The sequence below is a fragment of the Epinephelus lanceolatus genome, chromosome 19 (assembly GCF_041903045.1).
Source record: "Epinephelus lanceolatus isolate andai-2023 chromosome 19, ASM4190304v1, whole genome shotgun sequence".
In the NCBI taxonomy this organism is placed as follows: Eukaryota; Metazoa; Chordata; class Actinopteri; order Perciformes; family Serranidae; genus Epinephelus; species Epinephelus lanceolatus.
In genome coordinates, this window is record NC_135752.1 from 11,937,870 (window position 1) to 11,962,135 (window position 24,266).

At 40.7% G+C, this 24,266-nt stretch overlaps 1 protein-coding gene across 2 annotated transcripts in view; it reads right to left on the reverse strand.

Annotated features, from left to right (window-relative positions):
* The window catches only part of fibcd1b (fibrinogen C domain containing 1b), a 152,762-nt gene that overhangs the window by 28,771 nt on the left and 99,725 nt on the right, over nt 1-24,266 (reverse strand). For both annotated transcript variants that reach the window (XM_033647333.2, XM_033647334.2), the window contains one exon: nt 18,573-18,669. In XM_033647333.2, coding sequence (XP_033503224.1) covers nt 18,573-18,669 — 97 coding nt within the window. The remainder of the gene's footprint in view (nt 1-18,572; nt 18,670-24,266) is intronic.

The following is a 24,266-nucleotide window of genomic DNA, read 5'->3' on the forward strand; positions in this document are numbered from 1 at the left end:
TATAAGCTTGTGCATAGTGAGGCTTGGTGCATGTACATCTCACACAAAAGTCCTAGCAGGATTAGGCATTCATGCAGGGTTGTAATTGAAAAACACCATTTATAAGGTCCCCAATTTTTTTTAGGTAGTCTAGTAATGTGAAGTAGATTCAGAAAGTTGTTATGAATAAAAATATAAAATACACCAATTACCATATTTCTGCTTCTCTTCCTCCCTAACAACCAATTGGATTTTTTTTCCCAAACCTAAACACCACTTCTCCCTCTCCTACTCCTGTGTGTGCCAGCTTAAGTGCTAACAAATCCTTGCTAAAGTTGCTCATCTATTTCCTTCTATTTTCCAGTGACCTCACCAATTTTTTCTGCACTCATCATCTCTCCCACTTTTTCAGCCATCCTCTCTGTCTCACTCTCTTAATGTCTCCATATATAATGCGTTTTCACAAACCGTACGGGCACGGACATTGGCAAGCTGTGCCGTTGCCTTTAAATGAGGCAGGAGCATCACCTATCTATTAGAGACTGGAGTAATAAATCTCCCAGAGAACAATCGATCAGCACTCCATCCCCCTCTCTTCACTAACTTGTGAGTGGTGAGAGGAGCTGACCCTTGACCTTGCTGCTGTCAGTGGCGCTGCTGCCAAGCTGAGAGAAGACGCAGCAACACATGATTGGAGTGCTTGGCAGATTTTCACAGATAAACCATTGACAGGGTCAAGGCATGTCCAGTGCAATTGTTTTAGCAGCGTTCTTTTACTCCTCTATCTCTCCGAACAGATGTGCTTTCTGGGTAATCAGTGCTGCCGTGTACCACCGACATTTCTGAAGGTTTGTGACGCAATTCCATCTTGGTCTTCGGGTTATGAAAAGTGAAGGTGGAGAAGAGAGGGGTGGTTTATGAATGGTCCCAATGACTATGATCAAATGTTTATGCAAACCCTTGGTCCTTCCCTTCCTGGCCATGCTGACCTTCACTGGCTTATTTCAATTGCACAAAACTAAGTGTCCACAGACAGAGTAATTGAAAAAAAAAAAAAAAAACAACAACACAAAGAAAGGCGAAATGGGCCGTCATCCTCACAGGAATTGTGATGTTCTTTGATTTGTGCTCTCTTTTGTAGATACAGTCCTCTTTAGATTTTCCACTGCGTGACAAGAGTACAAATACAAGCCTCGGGATGCTGCATTGTGGTGGAGGCAAGCTGTGGAGGATAAATGTGTGTAAGGATGTGTTTATGCACGGGTCCCTGGGAAAGAAAAAGATTATGAGGAATGGGGGAAAAAAATGGAGAAATAGTTGCATAAGGTAAACATGCGGTGTGACTCTTTTCAGTATGGCTGCATTGCTACATTTAAACGTGTGAATAAGGACATGGTTTTGCTGCTCTTGGATGCTGGCGAACAGCACATCTATAAATGCCTTGTTCTGTTTAGGTGGTCTTTGCCCTTAAGAGCCCTCTATAATAGAGAGTGTGGTTGTGCACCATGCAGTGTGGTCAAATCAAACAAGGATCAGCTGCCTCGACACCAGTGGCTTAAAGAGCTTCTAACAATGGCAGCTAAATTGCTGCATTATTATGATCTTTTTTTATCCGACAGTTCTTGAGGTTCAATAACACTGGCTGTCACTCTTTAATGCCCTGCATTTCTTTTTCTGCCAGGACACTAATTATTCATCAGAGTTACATTAATCAACAAAGTAGGTTTACATATCACATTTATATAGAACACAGTATATCATCTTTAAAGGGAGCAGCGTGTGGGATTTAGTGGCATCTAGTGGTGAGGACTGCAGATTGCAACCATATACTGTAAAAATAATGGATGTAGCCACCGTGACGTCACCCACTGGTTTGTGGACTCGTGTTTTCAGCATTGAGTTCAGCATTTTGGCCAGCACCATGTTGGTTTCTTGGAGCCAGAAGTGACCATATTTGGGTGAGATGTGAGAGGCTGGCACTGTAGAGGAGCGAGGGGTGGATCTGCCTGAGAAGCTGAGGACTCTATCTGAACACAGCGTGTCACTAAAGCAGCCTCGCCCCTAATTATACGTAACTTTAGGCTTTAATAAAATGTTGTATGTCGGGGAAATTAGCTTTAGAGACCCAAACTGTTTTTTGTACCAGGCTAATTCGGGAATTGTAACACAGGGATTAACTGGCTTCAGAAGTCAGCCTTAAGTGGCCATTCAAAGAACTACTTTTGTTTTGGCTTCATTTTTCAGCTACAGAGGTTGTCGCATGATTGCAACCAGCTGAAACTTCTCCCATGTGCTGATTTATCTGCAGAGGTCCTTCTTCTCTAAAACAAACAGGTTAAAACTAGTAAAAACACTGAATAAAGCAGTTTCACATTACAAGCCAATGTTTCTCCGACGCTGTTTGCCTTGTTGCAGACAGGCTGCTCGCCCAGCACCTGTTAATGTGTGCTCACCATTTTTCTTGGATAACTTAAGATCCAGACATTCTGGAGGTTTTTAAAGGAGAACGAATTATCTGCAAAGGTCTTTTCCTCTCCAAAACAATCAGACCCAGTGATTTAAAACAGTAAAAACAGTGTCATATTTAAAATCAGTGTTTTTCCAATGCGGTTTGGCTCATTGCAGAAGGGTTCCTTACTACGGTAGCCAACGTGAAAATGCAAATGACCCTATCTAGAGCCAGTATTTGGTTTGTCTATTCTGGGCTGCTGTAGAAACATGGCAGTTCAACATGGTGGACTCTGCAGACGAGGACCCGCTCCCTGTGGAGAAATAAACCACATGTTCTAATGTAACAATAGCGCAACAATGCCAGGTGGTTATTTACGAAAGAAAACATACATATGATATAACATTTCTGCCAATATATTCCTGTAAATCCTACACACTGAACCTTGAAGCATTTTTTGTTTCATCTTCTCCTTCAGTTCGATTGTACGTGTGGCCTAGTGTATGTTTGTACGGACGGTATGTTCTCTCAAGGCTGAAGATGAATGGGCTCCCCTGCTGTGTGTGGCTCCTCTGCTTCTCTAAGCTATGAGTAGTTCTACAGGCTGGTAGTTAATTGCCACAGACTCTGAGCTGTTTCACACTGATCTGAGAAACATGGGTAAAATTCCCTCCACAGAATAGAGACAAAGATACTAAGGATAGGAGAGAGATGAAGGGAATTAAAGACAGACATTTTTTTTGGCAATTACACAGTATACTTACTGGTTTACCATGTGTATTTGTGTGAGTGCAGATGGGCGTGGGAGTGTTTGTCACTGCGTTTCATAGTCTTTTCCATTATTGTTACTCAGTGAGCATCAATGAAGTTACTTACAAAAAAAGATGTGCTCACATATTTTTTGAACACTTTGCGCTAACATTTTTTTGACTTTGTCTATACAATGATTTTTCTCCTCGTTCTCTTCAGGCTGCCCTTTCGCTGTGAAGTGGCCCCTTTCTCGCTGAGGACTGACACAGAGAGCCAAGCCCGTCAAACGCCCATTTCAAAATTATAGTCATCCCCCCGCCTGGCTCCCATCTGCACCCTCACTTCTGCATAAACACACACAAAACACGCAAGTGTCTTATTCTTTGTGGCTCATCTCCCTATAATCACATGAGCTTACAATACTCAGGTCGAGTTAAGAGCTCAATTATAGCACTTGCGTATGCCCCACTCGTTAAAGGTGAGCAGTATGTAAAGTGGTTAACACTGCAATTTCCTGCAGAATTTTGTGCAATTTTACTGACAGGCAGAAGAAAAGACTGTAGAGGAGGAAAACAAGATTGGCTTTTCTTTTTCTCTCTCAGTGGCAGCTGTAAGTGTATCTTTAATGAGGCAGTGAGCCGAGAAACGTTAGATCACGGCGAGGCACTCGTCAGATAGCGGACAACTTCCAGGCACAGCAGTCAAGACACATGGGTCTTATTACATTGTTCCCCCCTCTCGTACTGCTGGGGACCATCACAAAAATATGATGATATGACATGCTCTGAGCATCCTCAGTAAAAAGAGAATTACTAAATACTTGAGGGGAAAAAATTGTATGTTGGTGCTGAAATGTAATAATGGAGAAATAATGTCAGTTGTTTTGCCTACTGGGCATTTGTTTTTCCTTTTTTTTGATTCCATATGCTAATGACCAAAAACACACATTGGTCAAATATGCTGTCATGCTCACAGACCAACACATACAGCTATTGTACAGTATGAAAAGCAAAAGTCAGCCAACATGTACACGTATAACATGAATTAACCCTATTGCCAGTAGAAATGTTGTCATTGACAATTTTTGAAAACACGGTTACATCACATTTGTACCTTTTTACATATAGCAGATATGTTTAAACTTTACATTTCAAAAACATGTGGTTAGGTTTAGGGACACAACCATTAGTAACTGTTTGGAAAAGATCATGTTTTGGGTTTAAATTTCTCTGTAAGAAATAAAAAACACTTTTCATTGCACTTTCCTGACAGGCAACACAGCAATATGTTAGTAAAAAACAACCACTTTTTGAAATTTCCTTGCAGGAAACAAAACAATGTTTTGGTAAAAAAAACATCCCCTGTGTGTGGAACTATCCCGTCAGGATGTGCAGCAATGTCTTGGTGAAACGCAACCTCTTTTCATGGCCTCCTTGCAGGGAATACAGTGATGTCTCTGGAAAACATGACGCGATTCATGGCACTATCTCGGCAGGAAAAGTAGTTATGTCATGGTTTTACATGCTTTTCATTGCACTATCCCACCAAGAAATGCAGCAATGTCTTGGTAAAAAACAATCTCTTTTCAAAATTTCCTTGCAGGAACCACAGCCATGTCTTAGTGAAAAAACAACAGCAAATCATGGCACTATGCCAGCAGTTTTTCTTTGCATTATATCTCAACCCCTTTCCATCTCACTATCCAAGCAAGAAACACAGCGATGTCACAGTAAAAAAACAACTTCTTTTCGTAGCCTCCTGGCAGGAAATGCAGCAAGCAATCTCTTTTTATTTCATTATCTCAGCGAAATGCAGCGATGTCTTGATAACACCCTCTCCGGTATAAAAAAGCTTAACAGCTCACCAAAAATCACCCACGTCGGTGCCTTAAAAACCACTTGAAAAAACATTCATAGGTTGCCAAAACCCAACCAGTTTTGTTGTTTGTTGGTCTCCAGCAGAGGTCTGCAGCTTTACAGACATCTCGTCCAGGTAACACGCCATGCGCCCTCCCCTTTACCTTCAATGACAAATCAGCTCGTATATAATGTCACTTTAGAAATGCTGATATATGAAACTGTAACATGTTCACTGTACACACAATTGTACAATGCCTACATTTTCCTCTGGTGACTGGGCTGACTACATGTAGGGTCAAGTACACTGTAAATACATGGCTCTGGTCTCGCTGGAAACTGTATAAAGGAAGTATGAGTGCAAAAGGGGTCTAAATAAATAATAACTTGTAATCAATAAAATGACTGTGTTGTGTATGTTATGCGGTGGTAAGCTTACAACAATGGCTTACAGCTGCACAGCAAGCCGGATGTTCTGTGCAGGGCAGATGGCACCGCACAGCTATTAAGCAGATATTGTTTTGAGACATCATGTGGCTGAATTATCTGTTCATTATTGTAAGAACACATGGATAGGAATTGCGCCTGCTTGTTTGGGCGCACGGTGATCTGAATTAAAGATGCTGCAACAGAAACACAAGCCACAGTCATCATTATTGCAGGATGAGCGCGGGATGAAAGTCCAGACATGAAAATAAGACAGCGTCTGAATAAAGTTAAGTTTCGGTTCAGTTTTTCTGTTGTTCACCGACTCGTTCCTTCTGTCTCTCTTGTTGTGCATTTGGATTCATGCATTTTGTTTAGACATCAGTGAGCTTAAGCCAAATCTGATCTGAAACAATAATGCTGACACTGGCACTCTGAAGTCTTACACTACAGCATCTGGTTTGCATCGCTTGCTATGGGAAATGACAAACTGTCAAAGAAACAAGGACACGATCCATAACATTTTCATCTACTTTTAGTCCCCACTGCCTCAGGCTGAAGCTGTTTTGTTTTTTTGCTGTTGTTGTTTTCTTTTTTTTTTTTTTAAGAAATTTAATTAGGCTTATTTTCAGTTCACATCTCCTACAGCTGGCTTATTAAACAGCTGAGTAACTGTATTAGCATTTTTGTTTTTAGATTAAAACAATCCATGAGGGCTACACTTGTCTTATTTTCCCTGCGGGATGGGGCAGACAGACTTTCAGCAGAATATATGGGATTGTATGCGACAGCTTAAGTTAAGTAATTCCAGGCCAGGGTTAAAGGGGTTTGCAAAACATGTTTGCTGACTCAGGCGGTGTACAAGTCCTGGAGGGCAGGCATTTTGGTGCCAATGATCTTTTAATCAGTTTGGGCCATCTGTTGTGGCCTGTGCTTTTCCTGTGTTGTGGCCAAACCAAAGCACACACAGCCAACAGACACCCAAACTAGGTGTGTATAATTGAAGTAACAGCTCCTGTTGCAACTTTCTCAGCTGGCATAGGAAGAACACCCTCTGCTGGGCTGTTTTACAAAGCTTGGTGTAAGCCTAAAAAACTTCCATGGCATCCGCTATGCTGTGCGGTACGGGAGGTGGTGTGAGAAGTGGAGTGTCAGATAAAAGAGTAGTTTCCCCAGAGGTACACTCATTTGTGTAGAGGGAAAAGAGCAGTGAGGAGAGCACACACACATGCCTGAACAATGCCAGAACTGGATGCAAGTCTCCCCAGCTTCTCCTGTTGCTTCCTATCTTTCAGGAAGTTGGTGACTCACTGGTAGAAGTGGCTCCCTGTATGTGCGTTAAGTGAGTTAGTTTTCAGTGGAGGAGTTCTAGGAGAAGAACAAGGATCCTTGCATGCAGTTAACTCTCCATTAAAGATGTTTCAGGAACGCGTGCAGTGCCATAATGACTGCTTCATTAACCGACGTGTTTGCCCGGTAGGCAAACTGCGGGGAATCCAGCAGGGGGCCTGTGATGTGCTTCAGGTGGGCCAAAGCTGGATTTTCAAAGAACTTTTGTGATCACAGATGTGAAGAAAACATGCCTGTAGTCATTGTTCCCATCATGCAATCTTTATGGAGGAACAGTACGGTTACGGAGCATCTGAAGCAGGAGGGACACAAGTTGAGTGATCTGCTTAAGATCTGTGTGAAGACAGGAGCCAGTTGGTCACCACAGGCCCTCAGACAGAAGTGTGAGACGCCATCTGGGCCTGGGGCTTTCCTGGTCTTTTGTCTGTGAAAGAGTCGCAAGACATCCTCTTCACTGATGCAGCATGCAGGTTGGCTAGCGGGAGAGATGGGTGAGGGAAATCAATTGGAATTGTAGGTTGTGTAGTGAGTGAGTTGAGGCCAGGGACATATGTGAGCTTTTGTTTTTTGTTGTAGCTTTTCAGTGTTGCCTCTTTGGTCTGCTCTAATGTCTTTTCCACTGCTTTGGACCTCATCATTGGCCCGATGAAGCTGCCTGACTTTGGCCATAAAATGATTTTTATTGCTGTATTTTAAACAAGTCTTGGTAGGAACACATGTTCGGTCCATCTGCACTAACACCTCACAGTGTTGCAGTAGCTCAATCATATCACTGGCCCATCTTCCCACAACGTCTGCCACAGGCTTTCTTGATTTTAGTTTTTGTGAGTTGGGAGAAGATGAGAGATCAGAGGGTCCAAAAGCTGTATGGGGCCCAGAACAGTACACATCCTTTAATACTGTGTGACATTGTGTTTCTATTCCCAGTGGGATGCTTAATATACTTTCTGTATTTGTGCAGTTCATGGCTGAGGTTTGCTCAAAATCCCCCGGAATAATGAGAACCGACTCTGGGTGTTCTTACTCCATACTGGTTATCTGGTTAGCCAAGCATTGCAGCGCCTTGCTCACACAGGCTTGAGGCGGACGTAAACACTGGCCAGAATAAAGGAGGAAAACTCCTGTGGTGAATAAAACGGCTTACCGTTAATGAAAGGAGCTTGAAGGTGAGGGCAACAGATTTTCTTTAGCACCGTGACATCAATACACCAACCGTCACTGATATAAAAGCAGATTCTGCCTCCCCTAATTTCCCTGATTCACCGGCTCTGATACGAGGTCCAGTCTTCAGAGTGGAAAACCAGGCAGATATAATGCAATGTCCTGGGTGGATTCACCTCGCCAGGTTTACGTGACTCAAAGTGCAACAGAGAGGGAGCAGTGCTTGCTGTAACAGTTTGTCTATCTTATTGCCCAGAGAGCAAAGAGTCATCAGGCGTGTACTCGTGACCAGACTGTAAAAACCCCACTGGTGCAGCTTTAGCAGTACTACCATGTTTTCCCTGTTGCTTTAGAGGACTGCTGCTCCTCAAAGTAGAACACCCATTAAACTCTGTGTGTGAGATAAAATAATGTCAAAATGCCAATAAGGCTTTAACAGTCTTTTTTCCTCCAAATACTTGATTTTACCTCTAAGTTTGAGGGTTTCTTTGTTGGACTATTCACATAATTCTTGTACTTGTGTACTGATTGCAGAAAAAAATCATAGCAAAATGACTGCAGGATGAAAAAGAAGTAAAATAGCTGAATGAAAGAGGAGGATGGGGTTTTTTCCCTTTTGTAAATATAAATAAACAGATTATGGGAGTCCAATCTAGCAATTGGTATGACAAAGGGATTCATATTAATTCCTCTTACTTGGAGTGACCAGAAAACAAGAATTCAATCTAGAGACATTGATTAAGCCGTTAATGCTCCAGTGATTAATAAAATTGTGTACTGCTGAAGAATGTTAAGTGTTCCCGTTTTTCGTTAAATGGAAAAGGTGAACAAAAACAAATCTGTGATTCAGCATAAATATAATAAGATAATACTGATTTGAAAACAAATCTTTTTTTAAATTAATTTTAAAGGGACAGTTCACCACAAAATCCAAAATTCATATTTTTCCTCTTACCTGCGGTGCTATCTATCAGTCTTGTTTTGGTATTTGCATGTGTCCAGCTGATTTTTTTAAAGGTACAGTCCATCCCCATAATCAAAGATACATTTTAGTCCTTCTATCTGGAGTGTTATTCATTAGTCGAGATTGTTATGGTGTGAGTTGCCGAGTGTTGGTGATATCTGCTGTAAAGATGTCTGCCTTCTCTCAAATATAATGGAACTAGATGGCACTCGGCTTGTGGTGCTCAAACAATCAAAAAAATGACATACAGAAATCATGACTCAGTCACTCAAGATAATCCACAGACCTTGTTGTGAGCTGTTTCATGTAGGAGCTCTTTTCTTTCTACTGAATCACCTGCCATCTGCTTCATGGCACAGAAGGAAACATGTATCTACTGCTAGCTCACCTAGCATCGCTAGGTTACAGCTCGTTACAGCTCAGTCAAGGAGGACGCCATTAATGTCAACATCTCACACAGTTATAAGCACGAGCCTCTCATCCATGAGCACATTCATGCTTTTTACTGGGTGGTGCAGCGTATCCTCAGACAACAGCTCAATCAGGAAATCATGACCTGGCTACTCAAGATAATCCACAGACCTTGTTGTGAGCAGTTTCATGTAGGAATTGTTTTCTTTGTACCAAGCCATACCCCCCCAACCAAATTACTACCCACAGCTAGCTCCCTTAGCACCACTGAGCTAGCTAATATTGCAGCTCAGTGGTGCTCATCCGCTGACTATGGGTGCTCACTCCTCTAGTTATCCAATCAAACAAGATCTCTTTCAGCCGATCAGGATGCTATTGCAAAATTTTAAATCTGCTCTCTCCTCTGCTGCTGTCAGCTGTCATGTCAGGCAGAATTGCCGTACCCTCATCCACCTCATTCACCTCCAGTCATCGTATCAAGAGTCCAGGACAAGCTCAACAAAGGCTCATTTCTCTACTCATCCAGATCATCGGCACTTCTCCATCTTCCTCTCAAGTCATCTTCACGACCTCTACCACCACCAGCATCTAGACCCCAGGGGGGTTCCCTATTCGACTATGGATTCATCACCATCTTTAAATCATACCACCTCTATGGGGTCTAATCTCCAAAGACTCATGTTAATAAATATTCTTTTTACTATAAAAAATGAGTCTCCTTATTGGAATGATATTCTACAAATTACCACCCCAGGAATGATGTTACACCCTTAAGTAAATTAACATTAGTTGCAAAGATTAGGTTTAGGCAAGTAAAGTTACTGTGGTTAGGTTTAGGAAAATAAACATGGTGAGGACGTACCTTAAAATGAGTCAAGGTTCACTTAAAATTGGTATAAGATAATATACAAACAGAGCATGAGAACAGCCTGCGCAGTGATTCGGTTGGTAGGTGTGTTTCAGTAGAAAGAAAATAGTTCCTATGAAACTGCTCACAACAAGGTCTGTGGATTGTCTTGAGTAACTGGGTCATGATTTCTGAAAAGAGACATTGCTGTTGAGTTTTTCAAATGTATACTTGGCACTTGAGCACTTGAGCACCACAAGCCGAGTGCTATCTAGTTCCATTATATCGGAGAGAAGGCAGACATCATATGACAGATATCTTCAACCCTCGGCAACTCACACCAAATCGATCTGGATTGATAAGTAACACTACAGGTAAGAGGACTAATGTGTATTTCGGATTATGGGGATGAACTTTAAATAAATCAAGTGGTCACGTGTTGAAATAAAATATGATTTTAGCCACGCTTTTTCAGGGCTTTTTACCTTTATACACCAGACAGTGTGAGCTTAAAGGACAACTAAACTAAGAACTAAATTTTCTGACAAATAGGCTTCAGAACACTTCTGAAATATTTCTTTTGAATGTCAATCCCCTGATGATACGTTTCACAAAGAGAAAAGGCAAAATGTCACAGAAAATTAGTTGTGGCAACTTTAGACTGATATTCTATAATTCTACAATACACACTAGCTAAAGTGACAGCTTTGACTGTTGTTATAATATTTTGTTTACACAAGTATAAATTATAGCTGCAGTTTATGGACGCAGAGCCAGGAGAGGGGGCACAAATATGACAATAGACAATTTGTCTTTCCTTTCTCTGCTGGATTTAAGTGCTGCTTTCAACACTTACACAGACCAAGGTATGTTATTGTAATAGGCCATCTGGAAAACTAGGTTAGTCTCTTTGGGACAGCATTAAACTGTTTGAGGACCTACATTACAGGTAGACAAGTCGACATCAGCCTCGGAGACCAGGTGTCTAATAGATTTGACGGCAACAATGGAATTGCCTTGACCCAGTTTTCTGCTCCTTTGGGAGAGATTATTCAGCAATATGTTAGTTTCTACAGTTACACACAGCATGCAGAAATTATATCTGAGCCATAGGACCAAAATTCTTTTTACTGTCTGCTTGCATAACAAACACTGTAAACAAATAACAGCAGATGTGCGACGCATGATGTCCTGTAGTTAAAAGAAAAGGGAAAAATAGGCCTCAAATCAAAGACTCTTGCTTTACGTCAAAGCAAGCAGCCCACTGCATGTAAACAAAAACTGAAGTTGCAGACCAGATCATTACCAATATCGTTAAACGATTACTTAAGACTGCCTTAAATCAAACTAACACACTACTGCGGCCGTTTTTTTTTTTCATGGAAATATGTCAAAATAGAGCCTTTATAAAGTGGAAAAGATTATTGCAATTACTCCGCAACTAGAACTGACACAATTAACTGACACCTAAGTTGCGAAACTGTCCAATGAAAAAATACCCTGTTTAATTTACTCAGAACAAGTGGTGCTAAATTGAGTTCAGATCATTTGCCTCATGCATGTGGTAGCTACCAAATGTGCTAGAATTTTCTCACAAGTGTGATTGTGTTATCCTGCAAGCACATCTCTCGGGAGTTATTAAATGCAGTGAAGGTGGTTACTTTCAAAGACAGCCACAGCATGAATGTTAACTGTGACTGGCTCTCTTATTCTTCATTTCATCATCGTTCGTAACACTTCTTCAGGTGACTGTTAATGTCACTACTGTCACACTATTAGAAGTTCAATACATGTTCAATGTTCCAAAATGAAATCAGAAACTAGCTGCATATTAGGATAATAAGAAACGTACAGATCTTCAGAGATGGAGGTTGGCATTAGTGAGCAATATTTGTCCGACGGAGGTAACTGCAATGAATTTCCTTCTATAGGCTGCAGGCAAGCATGGATCCATTTTTCATTTTTGCCCTGAGGGTAATCGATGATGGGGGTGACGAGACAACAGCACACCCTGAATGAGCAAAGGTACTCTGAAAGGTTCAAAGTAGCCTGCTGGCTCATTGAAATTCAGCCTGCTAAATCCTGAGCTTTCCATATTCTCACCATGCTCCTTCGGCGTACCATAGGGAGATCTAGCTGGCACTCTAACCACATTTTTATTAAGGGGCTGCACTCTGTAATGGCCTCGGGTCAGCAAAGAGACCTAGAGCTCCATTAATTCACATAAACTCTGCAAACGCTACAGTATATACAAGCATAAGGACACAGAGTGGTGAAGGTGGTGAGGAACCCGAAACTATGCAGGTCCACCTAATGTTATACAATTACACAGCGGCTGTCCCAAATGTTTCAGATGTGTTGTTCTGGACCTGCAGTCCAACCTATTTACATATTGTGAATTATTAATAACCAATGCTCACGTCTGATGGACAAGGGCCCAGAATAGCTTAATGTTGACATTCTGATATATTAATTATGTCATTTGTGTAAAATACCAGTAGAATTTTAATAACAAACTCATAAAACAGTAGCTACATAGAAGCAATAAATGCATCTGTACCACTTTTTGTTGTGTTAAATTTACAGCTGTTACTTTACTTTCCCGTAGGCAAATCTAGGTAGTGAAGGCATAACCCACCCTACTTCGCCTTACTCTGCCTCTGACTGTCTTACTCTGTCATTCCTACCCTTAACCTGACCAATTTCTGCATCTACATTGCAGTTGAATGAAACATTTTCATGATTTATTTGTAATAAAAGTAATAAACAGAGATGAGACACCAAATCAAATAGACCATCTACCATGTGCCATCCAGCAACCAGAGGGAACTTCTTGTTTTCAATTTTCTTGAATTTTTTAAGTGTTGATCAATGAAAGTGCTGATGGAATATAGTACAGCTACTCAATATTTTCATTTCATGTCATATATTTAATTTTACATATATTTTTGCCAGTAAAATCACAGCAGTACATTTAGACTTAAATGGAGCAACACCTGCAAGCTAGTTCAGGCAGTCAACACAAGCTACACTGATTCATACACACACATCATACGTCACTCCCCATATGTCAACTACAAAACATACCCTCCCAATTTGGCGGTCTATTTAAGCCTCTTATCTTTGCCTTGTCAGTGCTGCTGCTGCTCTGTATCGGTACTGCTGCTCACTCTTTCAGCCCCACCTCCACCCCAGCATCCACCTGCAGGCTCCAGCTAAGGGGGTGAAATATTTAATCATCACTCCCCAATATCTCACGTAAACATATCTGTGGGGAGTAATGAGGCTAGAGTCTAGACGCCAAACTCTATCTATGTTCTGCTGTTGAAATAAACATTTAAATGTGAGTTGTCTGACTGAACTAACAAAAGCATGGCCATTGCACCCTGATCTCCACCTTTGGTGACGTGTCTGTATTTAGAATGACTGCAAACTGAGCTCACCACAGCTACTTATTAAACAGATATTTTGAAGTGGGGTTGCACTTGTATGTGGTGCTTAGCTATATTTAGTGTATTACCTACAGTGGATAGCGGTTAGCAAGCTCCGAGTTTGGAGAAGCAGGCAGGAGTGCCAGCACGGGAGCTAAAAAGTGCACTGCTGTGGATGTTGGCCAGCAGTAAAATGTATTTTAGCCACCTAGAAAAAGGCCCACCTAAAAAAATCTATATCTGTGTAAGTGTACACTATATTTAGAATATTTTCACCACTTTACCTTGGGCCCAGACAGCCCTGTCCAACAAGGAACTGAAGCTGGTTGTGTTATTGTGTGACTTTGCTCAATCCAGGCTAACTCTTTAAAACACTAAAGTCAAACAATAACCCTTAGATCTAACTGATTGAGGCAGCGGTAGACCAGCAGCTCCTGTGTCCTTCAAATAGAGCATTGATAAGTTTCACTGTCAATTAAGTTCTCCATCATGAAGGGCTGACGGCAAGGTAAAGTGGTGAAAATATTCTAGATATAGCGTACACTCAAACTGATATTGATTTTTTTAGATGGCTAAAATGTTTTGCTGCTGGCCCCGATCCATGACAGTACATTGCTTAGCTTCCATAGTGGTACTCATGCTTGCTTCTCCAAACTTGGAGCATGCTAACATCTACTCTAGGAAAGACAGTGGGTGCGGTTACATGATGGCTTCTCGTTCGGAATTAAATAAATCTGAATGAAAGCATTTGGAATTAAAGTTTTTCCAGGTAGTTTGCATGGGAAATATTTATTCTGAATGAGGGTTTACACCGGAGATCAGTTCAATCGCCCTTTAATCGCCTGTATTCAGGTCTGCTCAAGGTTTGGGGCAGGGAAGGTTTCTGATTGGATAGGGGGCGGGGCGAATGTTACGTGTTTTAGAAAACACTGTAGTCCTCGCTCCAGATAACAAGATGCTTGACGACGCCGTTCTTAGTGCCTTTTTTGGGCTTGTTTTGCTTATATTCTCGAAGTAGCAGTACGACAACAACCTTGTTCGGCTAATGCTTCATCTGTTGAGGAGGAGAAGAGAGGTAGAAGGTCGAAGAAGGAAGATAGATGACCGTGCTGCGGCGAATGGAAACTGGTTAGTGCAACGAGTCAGCCCGTTACTATGCGCGCTATATACATCATCGCGCCAGAAGGGCAAGGAAACGAGCATGCGCAGAAAGACCGGAATGAACTCAAAGAGGGATGAGTGTAAGTGCGAGAAATTCTTTCATTCGGAATTAGAAACTGAATATTCCAGCCCCTTACATCGGATTGAATTTTCAGTCTCATTGGCCATTTTCATTCTGAATAAGGTGTTTACAAGATCACTTTTAATAGGAATGAACTTTCATTCCGAATGAAAAGGAAATTAAACTGTCCATGTAAACACACTCACTGACTATGGATTAGTACCTCATACAGCAACACTTCAAGAAATCTGAATGTCCAAAGTGTTGCCCCTGAAGTGTGTTGTGTAAAAGTGTAATTTAATTTTGAGTGCTGATGGGAGAGTATCTCAGCTGTGGTATGGCACGTCCATAACCTTGACCATGACCAAGTGTGTGTTTTTACAGAAATAGACTTCTTCAAGCTCCACTTACTCCACCAGTCTGATTTCGTACACACTGTAATGAGAGGTTTTTAAGACACACACACAGACAAACCATGGTGATAGCTCATTAACACTGCTGCTCAATCCAAATTTCCTCAGGAAACAACATTTCTGCAAACGCTTAGCGCTTTTGGGATTGGTGTTTTTGTGCAAGCAGACCAGAGATATGGTGATCAGTGATGCACTCACAAGAATATGAAACAGCTTACTATCCAAATATTTTGCCCATGAATGCTGATTGGGCAATGAACTTTCTTATTTAATGACAGGTTATATGAAGTGTACAAGCACAGTTGTTTTCACATCGACTTTGTTTGATGGGATGAATCATCACTGGTGGGCATCTGGCCAGCTTCAGACTGTTGTCACCATCACAATCTCACTGTTTCAGTTAGGCATGAATCACAGTGGAGTCACAGTATGTAGGACATGAGGTAAGTGGGAGAACTGTAAAGCCCTGAAGGTTCCGGGATCAGGACTAAAAAAGTAAGTCCTTGAATGGTGGCTAATGGTTCGAAAAAGCTGCATCCAAGTACAAGCCCGCCCAAGGTCATGCTCTCAAAAACAGTATTTAAAGGTTCAGTGTGTGGGGGGGATATATTGACAGAACTAGAATATCATATAATAATTATGTTTTCTTTAGTTTATAATAACCTGAAAATAAGAATCAATGTGTTTTTTGTTACCTTAGAATGAGCTGTTTTGATCTTCATAGGGAGCAGGTCCTCAACTACGGAGTCTGCCGTGTTGCACTGCTATGTTTCTACAGTAGCCCAGTAAGCACACATTGGCAGGGGCTAGGCTAGTAGCCCGTCTCCGGTATGCCAAACAGCATTGAGGAAAAACTAATTTGTGACTCGAAACTGTTTTATCCAGTGTTTTTTACTGGTTTTAATCACCTGGTCAGTTTGTTTTAGAGAGGAGGAGAACTCTGCAGATAATTCGGCTCCCAGTAAAAACCTCCTGATCAATGAACACGGAAGAAATTCTAAAAGGGGATTTGTACTTGTGTGACAGACCTTATGCAGTAGCTTATGAACATGACCTATGCCATTGTGAGCATTTAATTTTGTGCAGTGGTGTGTCTGTCTCACTCTGCAGTTACACTTCTAAAACAGTAGTCGGTGGTGGGGTTTCTGTGAAATGCTGTAAAGTTTAGTTGAGTCAAAACACACCCAAAACACACTATAAACATGGCTTAATAGAGACAATCTCAAACACAAGTACACAAATCAGCTTCACTACGACTGGCAGCATTCACAGACAAAGCCCTTGTCTTTTGCTGGACACATTTTCCCCACAAATACAACATGCTAATGTTTTCTGCAAAAGCCTATGGCATTTTACAGTGTGTAAATTAGCCAAGCAGCTGGTAGACTTTTTCTCTTCTCATATGAAGCCAGGGACAACAGCAACATTTTACAAAGTTAACCTTACAAAATTAGGCTCCATTACAGCTCACAAGGTTCACCAACAAAACAACTGTCTTATACTATACACGTTTTCCAAACAAATGTAACATACTAACGTTATTAGCACAAGCCTATGGCATTTTACATTGTATAAATTAGCCTAGCGATGAGCGGAGATTCCCTCTGCTCATATGAAGCCAGAATAACCCCCAAAGTATAAATCCCCGAAAGATAAATCAAACACGACTTAAAATCCTATTTTTGTGGAGGCTTTATTGTCTTCACAATTTATTGTTTCTCATCTGTGGGATTAAAATAAATTAAAGCTTTGGTTTCAGCTTAAAAAACAGACAGGAAGTCTGTCTCGCTACGTGGATGCAGAGCCTAGGCTGTAGGTAAGGTGTCATTTCTACGCAGAAGTATAAATCCCACGTAAGCAGTAGAAGTTTCAGCTGGTTGCAATCTGCAATCCTCACAGCTAGACGCCACTAAATCCTCCTAAATCTTACACACTGTTCCTCTTAAGAACAAGGGTCTCTCATCTATATGAAAAGCCTCTTTGCGGGATCCTCATTCTTTTTGTTTTTGGTTGCATGTTTATAGGACAACACGGTTTATCTCTACATGCAGTCTGTAGGTAACTATGGTGACATTAGAACTGAATGTTAAATATAGAATAACAAAAAATAGCATTGAGGCATGGTGGTTGAGATTATGTAGCGATTAGACACCCAGAGAGATGATGATTATGTGATAAGATGCTGCCACAGAGTTGCACTCCCTCAGCTGCAGTTGTTTCTACTTAAGTCATGTCATGTGTTCAGTTTCATAGGAGCTTTTGTGGTTGTCAATTTTCATACCTAACACCTGATGTGAGAATCTTGCTTCTAGCTCTGTCTCATGCTCTCCTGCCACCTGAAGAAATGCCAGGCCAATTAAAAAGAAGCTACAAAGGCCACCCTGTGATGGAAATAACTATTTCTACGCCCCATCAGACCTCCATGAGGTTTTATTTTTAACATGCTGGAGAATGAATGTAAACAAAAGTCTAGGCAGCTAACTCTGAGCCACAAGAATGGCCACGATGGAGCTGAAGAGTATCCCACCAAGAAGAAACATTTTGGTACGTTTAATGAGAAGTGGTGTGAAGACGAGCGAGAACTTGGCTATGGAAAAGTTGATAATTTCACAGTTGAATTCATTCTTTGCTGGCATTCTTTTCCCTGTCAAATTTGAGGGGAGGCATGGGCTAATGTGTCACGCTGCCAGCAAGAAATAAAAGGATTTGGACAAGCACACTCTGAAAAATACAAATTACAAGCAGAAGGCGAGCGTTGAAAAGCTGAAAGGTTAAAAAAACAATGAAATTATACTGTTGTTGTGTTTGTCAAGTGAAAATAAAAATATTGTAATTGAATTGCTGGTCTTTTGGCTTGTGTTGTGATATTGTGGTGATGAACAGACACCTCTCATGAAGTGCTTTATGCCCATCTTTTTAAACGATGCAACAGTCTTTGTCACTAAAGTGGTTTTTAAGACTGAACTCTTGATGATACGAAGGGCCAAAGTCGACTAATCTCTCGCTGTCTGTGTCTCTTTATCTTGCTTTGCGACTAGCTGTGCCTGAGTTTCTTTCTTCTTTCTGCTTTGAGTTCAAGTGTTGTACTTCGTCTCATAGTGGCTGTCACTGTGTTGTTGATATGGTGATAGTTTTATGGAGTCTCGTAATCGAGATAACACCACAGCTTCTGGACCGGAGCTGACAACACTGAGTAAAAATGTGCTTTCCAGGATTTGGCCTGGCATGGCATAGCAGGCCACAATCCACATATGCATGAGTCATACATTGCCAAACACACATACACACACAGTCACACACCTGAGCCACTTACCGAGCCAGTGTTCACCGGTGATCTTGCCAAATCCCTCCCGATATGACTCCCATGTTCGGAAGAAGTTGACTGAACCGTCCTCCCTGCGTTGGATCACCTACACAGCCAAGACAGCAAGACGACAGGTCAGGGGTCAGATGAGACTCATCTCACACGGAGTGTCTCATCCTCCTCTGTGATGAGTCATTCCAAGTCCCACTGTTGGTCGCTAAGCTCATCTCCAACTAAACTAAATGAACTCATAAACGCTTGCTCTTTCACAAATGAATAATGCAAACGCTCTTCCCTCTAAAAAGGCAATTTGTCGGAAGCTAATAAAAGGAATCCATTAAATCTTGACTGACTTTGAATCAAATCGCTATGGAATCTGCATCCTTAATTGAAATCCCAGGAAAGAGATGATATTCATAAAACAATAATCCTAAATACACAGAGAGATATTTCTCTTCTTCTTCTGTACCATGAATCATGAAATTCTAAGTAGCAAGGGTGTGTGGAGAAATTAGTTTTTTATAGCAACAAACAAAGGAAATATTAGCAATAGCAGATGTTAGCTGTGTGTGTGTGTGTGTGTGTGTATGTGATGATGCAGTATCTGTATCAGCCTATGAAATACCCTATGCATTAAAATTGCTGACATTCCAACTGCCAGGTTGAGGATGAACGGAAATTGGAAATGTGCTCCTGAAGAGGAAATGCATGCAGATGGAAAATAGCTTAAGACTTGCCGTTGGAAGGCAGCGTTAATGTTGAAATGACAAAGGAAATTCCCTGAGACAGTTTATGTTCAGCGTGACTAATCCCCTAATATACCATAAGGTACCAGATGGCACCAACAGCCATATTTGCTTTTAACATCAGAGCATACAAAGAACAAAATCCTGCAGAGCAATGGGAAAAATCTTCATCCTCATCATTTTCCTCCTCATAATTGTCTTCATTGTGATCATCTTAATCATCATTACTAGATCATCATCACTTAACACCATCTAGGCATTATAGGGATTTTTCTCCACATCTTAAAATAAGCTAGCTTCCTCATCTCCTTATTCAGAGCTCTCAAAACTCCTCCAACATGATTTCAAAGATTCGTTTGCTCCCTGTTTCCAGAGGAATGATCATCTTCAAACCTACATTTTGTTTTATTTTCAGAAACCTCAACTGTCCAGCATTTCCAATGTAAAGTTTTCTAAGATATCAGGCCTCTAGCATGAGCATCATCCCTGGCAGCCACTACACCCAAGTCAGACAGGAGAGCAGCTAAAACTCCTTTAAGATTTAATGTGGTATTTTCCTGTATTTTTTTCATTTTTCGACACAGTCAACTACAGCCCAACCACATACTGTCTAAAGATGGATAGTCTGAGTGGGCGGAAGTTCGCTGCATAGATCAGCCTCTCATTGGGCGGAACGAGCCACCTGCTGAAGTCCCGCCCTACCACCTCCGGCTGTGTAGCAGTTTTCAACCGTTTTCAACACGTCCTTTACTAACTTTTGTGGTGTTTGATCTTGCGGGGATGTAGCCATTTTTCTGCCATGGTTCGCGTCCTGTAGGTGATATTTTTGTGGGCGTGTTACACCAAAACCTGTTTCCCCCCGGCAATATTTTTGCAAGTGCACCGTTGCTGTGGCACCGCCAAGAACGATTGTGATTGGTTGAAAGAAATACAAGCAGCCGGGGCGTTTTTTTCTCCAATCTTAAAGTTAGAGTCGGCGCAGCCAGACCTTTCTTTTCTTAAGAAAGGTCTGGTGAGCGAGACTAAAAGATGGAAGACATGACAGCTCCCCTTTAGTAAAGCCCAACTATCTTGATCGCCCCCTGGTGGCTGGCTGCAGTATATGTCATAAACCCCGCCCCCTCCATGTTAGCAGATGGGACATGAGCCAAACTAAAGACTTGATAATGATAGTCTCTGTCATTTTAGGCCTTACTGTGCTGATGTGTGTTCAAGTTTTTGTTTTTTTTTCTGATTAGTTTTTTAATTTGTAACTCAATATTTTGGCTTTTTTTTTTTTTTTTTTTTTAACAGTGGGAGTAAGTGGAGATGTGTTCTTCATGTTTATAAACATTTTTGAGGCCAAAACAGATATGGATATTTGACAGTTTAAGAAATCTGATATGATATACTGTCTGTAAAGCTGGACGATAAGGAGAAAATCAAATATCACATTTTTTTTGTTGTTGTTGTTGTTTTTTTTGTTTTTTTGTTTTTTTTTTTACCAAAAACCGCCATATCAATATTGCAATGATATTGTAGGGTTGACTTTTGGTGCTTTCACAAAATATTTACACAATGAGATTTTTGATATATAATCATCAGTAATGTGGATATAATGACTAAGAAGGTAAAGGTCAATAATAGACCAGCTAAAGCAGTCTGGTAAGTTCAGAAAATTACATCATTTTACTGTAATGCAGCCTTTGAAACCAGGAACAAACAATATTACTAAAAACAACATCTAAGACGATTTTCATATCAAAATTGTGATATCAGAATAGATATTGTCTTAGATATCTAGTCTTACATCACAATTTTGATGTGATATCAATAGATTGTCCAGCCCTAATTGGCCAAAATTAAATACCAAAATTTAATAGAAAATAAAATTAAATAACACACACACACACACACAAAAAAAACCAAACATTTTTGATCCTCATATCTTTTTTTCCCTGTAAATTGTGACCACAACACATAATGAGCAGGGCATTTTACAGGGCAAAAATCAACATGTCAAAGCTAACAATCTCAAACCTTATTGGGTATTTCTGTACTGCAATTTCTTGTCACTATATCCTATATATCAGGATAAAAGTCTTTAGAAATGGCTTAAAATATTTATCAAGAAATGGCTAAATAAGGTCCTAAAACAGTTGCGTACCATAGTTTTTAGTAAATGTTACTTAGTCAGGATTGATAGTGCATTTGTCTGTAACTATTTTCAGCTGTGGAATACCATGCATTTGGTCGATGGGTTTATTTTGTCCAATCTCATGACACAGCCCTGCTGCTGTCAAAGCCCGAGTGGCCTTGCTCATGGTAATGACAAACCATGCCAGCCTGTGTAAGGGTGTGGCTCAGTGATGTGTTTTGAACAACAATGGCACAGAGGGATAAGATATACTCCAACACAGCTCTGGCTACACAGGCAATACTTGCCTTTTTATCTGATTTGTTAACAATAAAAGAGACTTGAATGTTCACCCCATTACAGTATCTTTTTAGAGCAACTGAAACATACAACTGACAGTCGTTTCTTTTGCTTCTGAACACCCCACGCACATACTGTAACCCTATGATATGTTTGTATCAGTGAAACCTGTGAGGTCACAGTTTGCAGGGTGCTGCGCGAAGCTGTCAGCTAAACATAAAGAAACAAAGGGATTTGTATCAGCTGTTGCATAAGACTCTCACAGGCTTTGCCCCAGTCACGGTGCATTAGACTAGTGTCCCAGTTATCTCTAACGATGTCAGTGATTATACTTAACTTCCTTAAACTGACATGGAAATCTAACTCTACAGTTAAACAGAATTTCACTCCTTGTTTTAAATCTGAATCGGAGATCACTGTAATTAATATGACTGTATTACTGACTATTATCAGCATGAGCAATAGTTTACTGTAGTCCTGTGTTACTCACAAATCTAGAGGGCAGATTATTGCTGCAGATTTCAATATTAATGTCTGGTATACAGTGTATATAAATAATGCTATCAATCATTCATAAACAGGGCTGGAGGGTGGAGCTCATTTTCACATTCCAAGTGTTATGCTATAGAACAGCTTCACACACAGATGGAGTGGTTTCAGTACACTGCAATTCAGTTAATAAAACAGCATATTCTCAAATTGTAGGGTGTGTGTCAGAGTGTTATTATACTTAACACATGGCATCAAGTGTCAGTCACAGGGCGTGACAGCTGAAGGAGGATGCTATCAATGAAATAAGATCCCAGAGATCCCAGGGATAGTTTATTGTGATTTTTCGTTGTCTTAGAACATGCACATAAATAATAACATCACAATGAATGAAACTTTTACAGACATGACCCGCTAATAGCACACAGATGAATCTATAGTATGACCTATCTCAGTTCAGGGGCAACAGCATCAGAAACACATTGCTTTAGTGTTTGGTAGTTACCTCTTTCTTTCTGTGCTCACCCTGAAATAAAGAAGTATTTTCATAAAACATGTTTACCTCGATGAAATCCTTTCATGATGATATTATGTTGGACTCACTGGGGCCAATAAGCTGTTAATAAGGCTATTACCGCAACAGTGCCTTGATTAGACTAATCAAAAGACCTTGGGAAAAAGGCTTTGGCATTTGACAGTGCAAACAATGCACCGTCATCATGTTACTGATATGTCAGCAGGGCACTCAAGGACTGTGAGGGAGCCGGCCCCTGTTGTGTTTTCTACTGATTGCCTGGGTTAACTGGTGAGATTTATGTCAAAGGTTTGTGCAAAAACCAACTCTCTGCTAAAGGCACTGCAATAAAGCACGGCTGGCTTAAACGTAGAGGCCAACTGCTGGTTGAAAAAGAATGACAACATTGATGTCACTTAATTCTCCTTGAAATAATGACCTTCCAGCCTCCTTATCTTACTCCCTCCTTCCTCTTACCCCTCCTCGTCCTGCCATTCAAATTAGCTGAAATAGAGAAGACTGCAAATTGATAATGCTGTGTTAAAAATGAGGTAGCGGTTTTCCTTTTCATCCATCCCTAATTGTATTTTTTTTTCTCTCCCCTGGCGCTCACTGTATTAGCAGCAGTTTCGAAGGCAAGAGAATTGCAAAAAGTGCCCCCTCAACTCAATAAATCACAAGAAACTTCAGAAAAAAAATCTTCTCTTTTGCAAATTTACACCAAAGAACGTCAAGCCGATGTGTCAGACTACAGTTGGTCTTTATGAAAAGATTTTAGACAATGATAACTCAAGTCCCTAATTTCTATTCAAATCATCCATGGCCTTTCAGAGCAATGTATTGCTCACATTATCACAGCTCTAAAAAAAAAAAAAAAAAATCAAGGCCTGTCTGGCTGCATACATACTGTAAAGCCACCTGACATATGACAAAGATGTCTGATAGACTGGAGATGGAAAGAATAGGGAATGAATAGCTGTATGCTCTCACATTAGCATTGTTCCATTATAGCAGATAAACCCATCTATGTTTTTACAGAAAAATAAACAATTACGAGACAATGCCCTGATATTAAAGGGGGCCTATTATGCTCATTTTCAGGTTGATGTATTTTGGATTTCTGCTAGGGTCTGTTTAAATTATTTAATCTAAAAACCCCCAATTATTTTGCCACATATTATCGATACTGGAACACCTGTATTCAACCCTCAGTCTGAGACACCCTGAGACTATCTGTCACTTTAATTCCCCCTCCTGAAAAAGCCCAGTCTGCTCCGATTAGTCAGCGTTTCCGGATCTCCGGTTTTGGCAGCAGCACTGTCATTGCAGCCAGGAGAATGACTGCAATAGAGTATAGTGCACTTTGTGCCTTAAGAAAACATCAGTAAAAGCTACTAAACCAAAATATTCACAAACAGACATGTTTTAGCAGGAATATGATCTGAAACTGTGGAGAACTTAACAACATCAGAAGCCAAAATTACATGTTTATCTGACATTAGCATGAAGCTACATGTAGCATTGTACTTTGGGGAAGC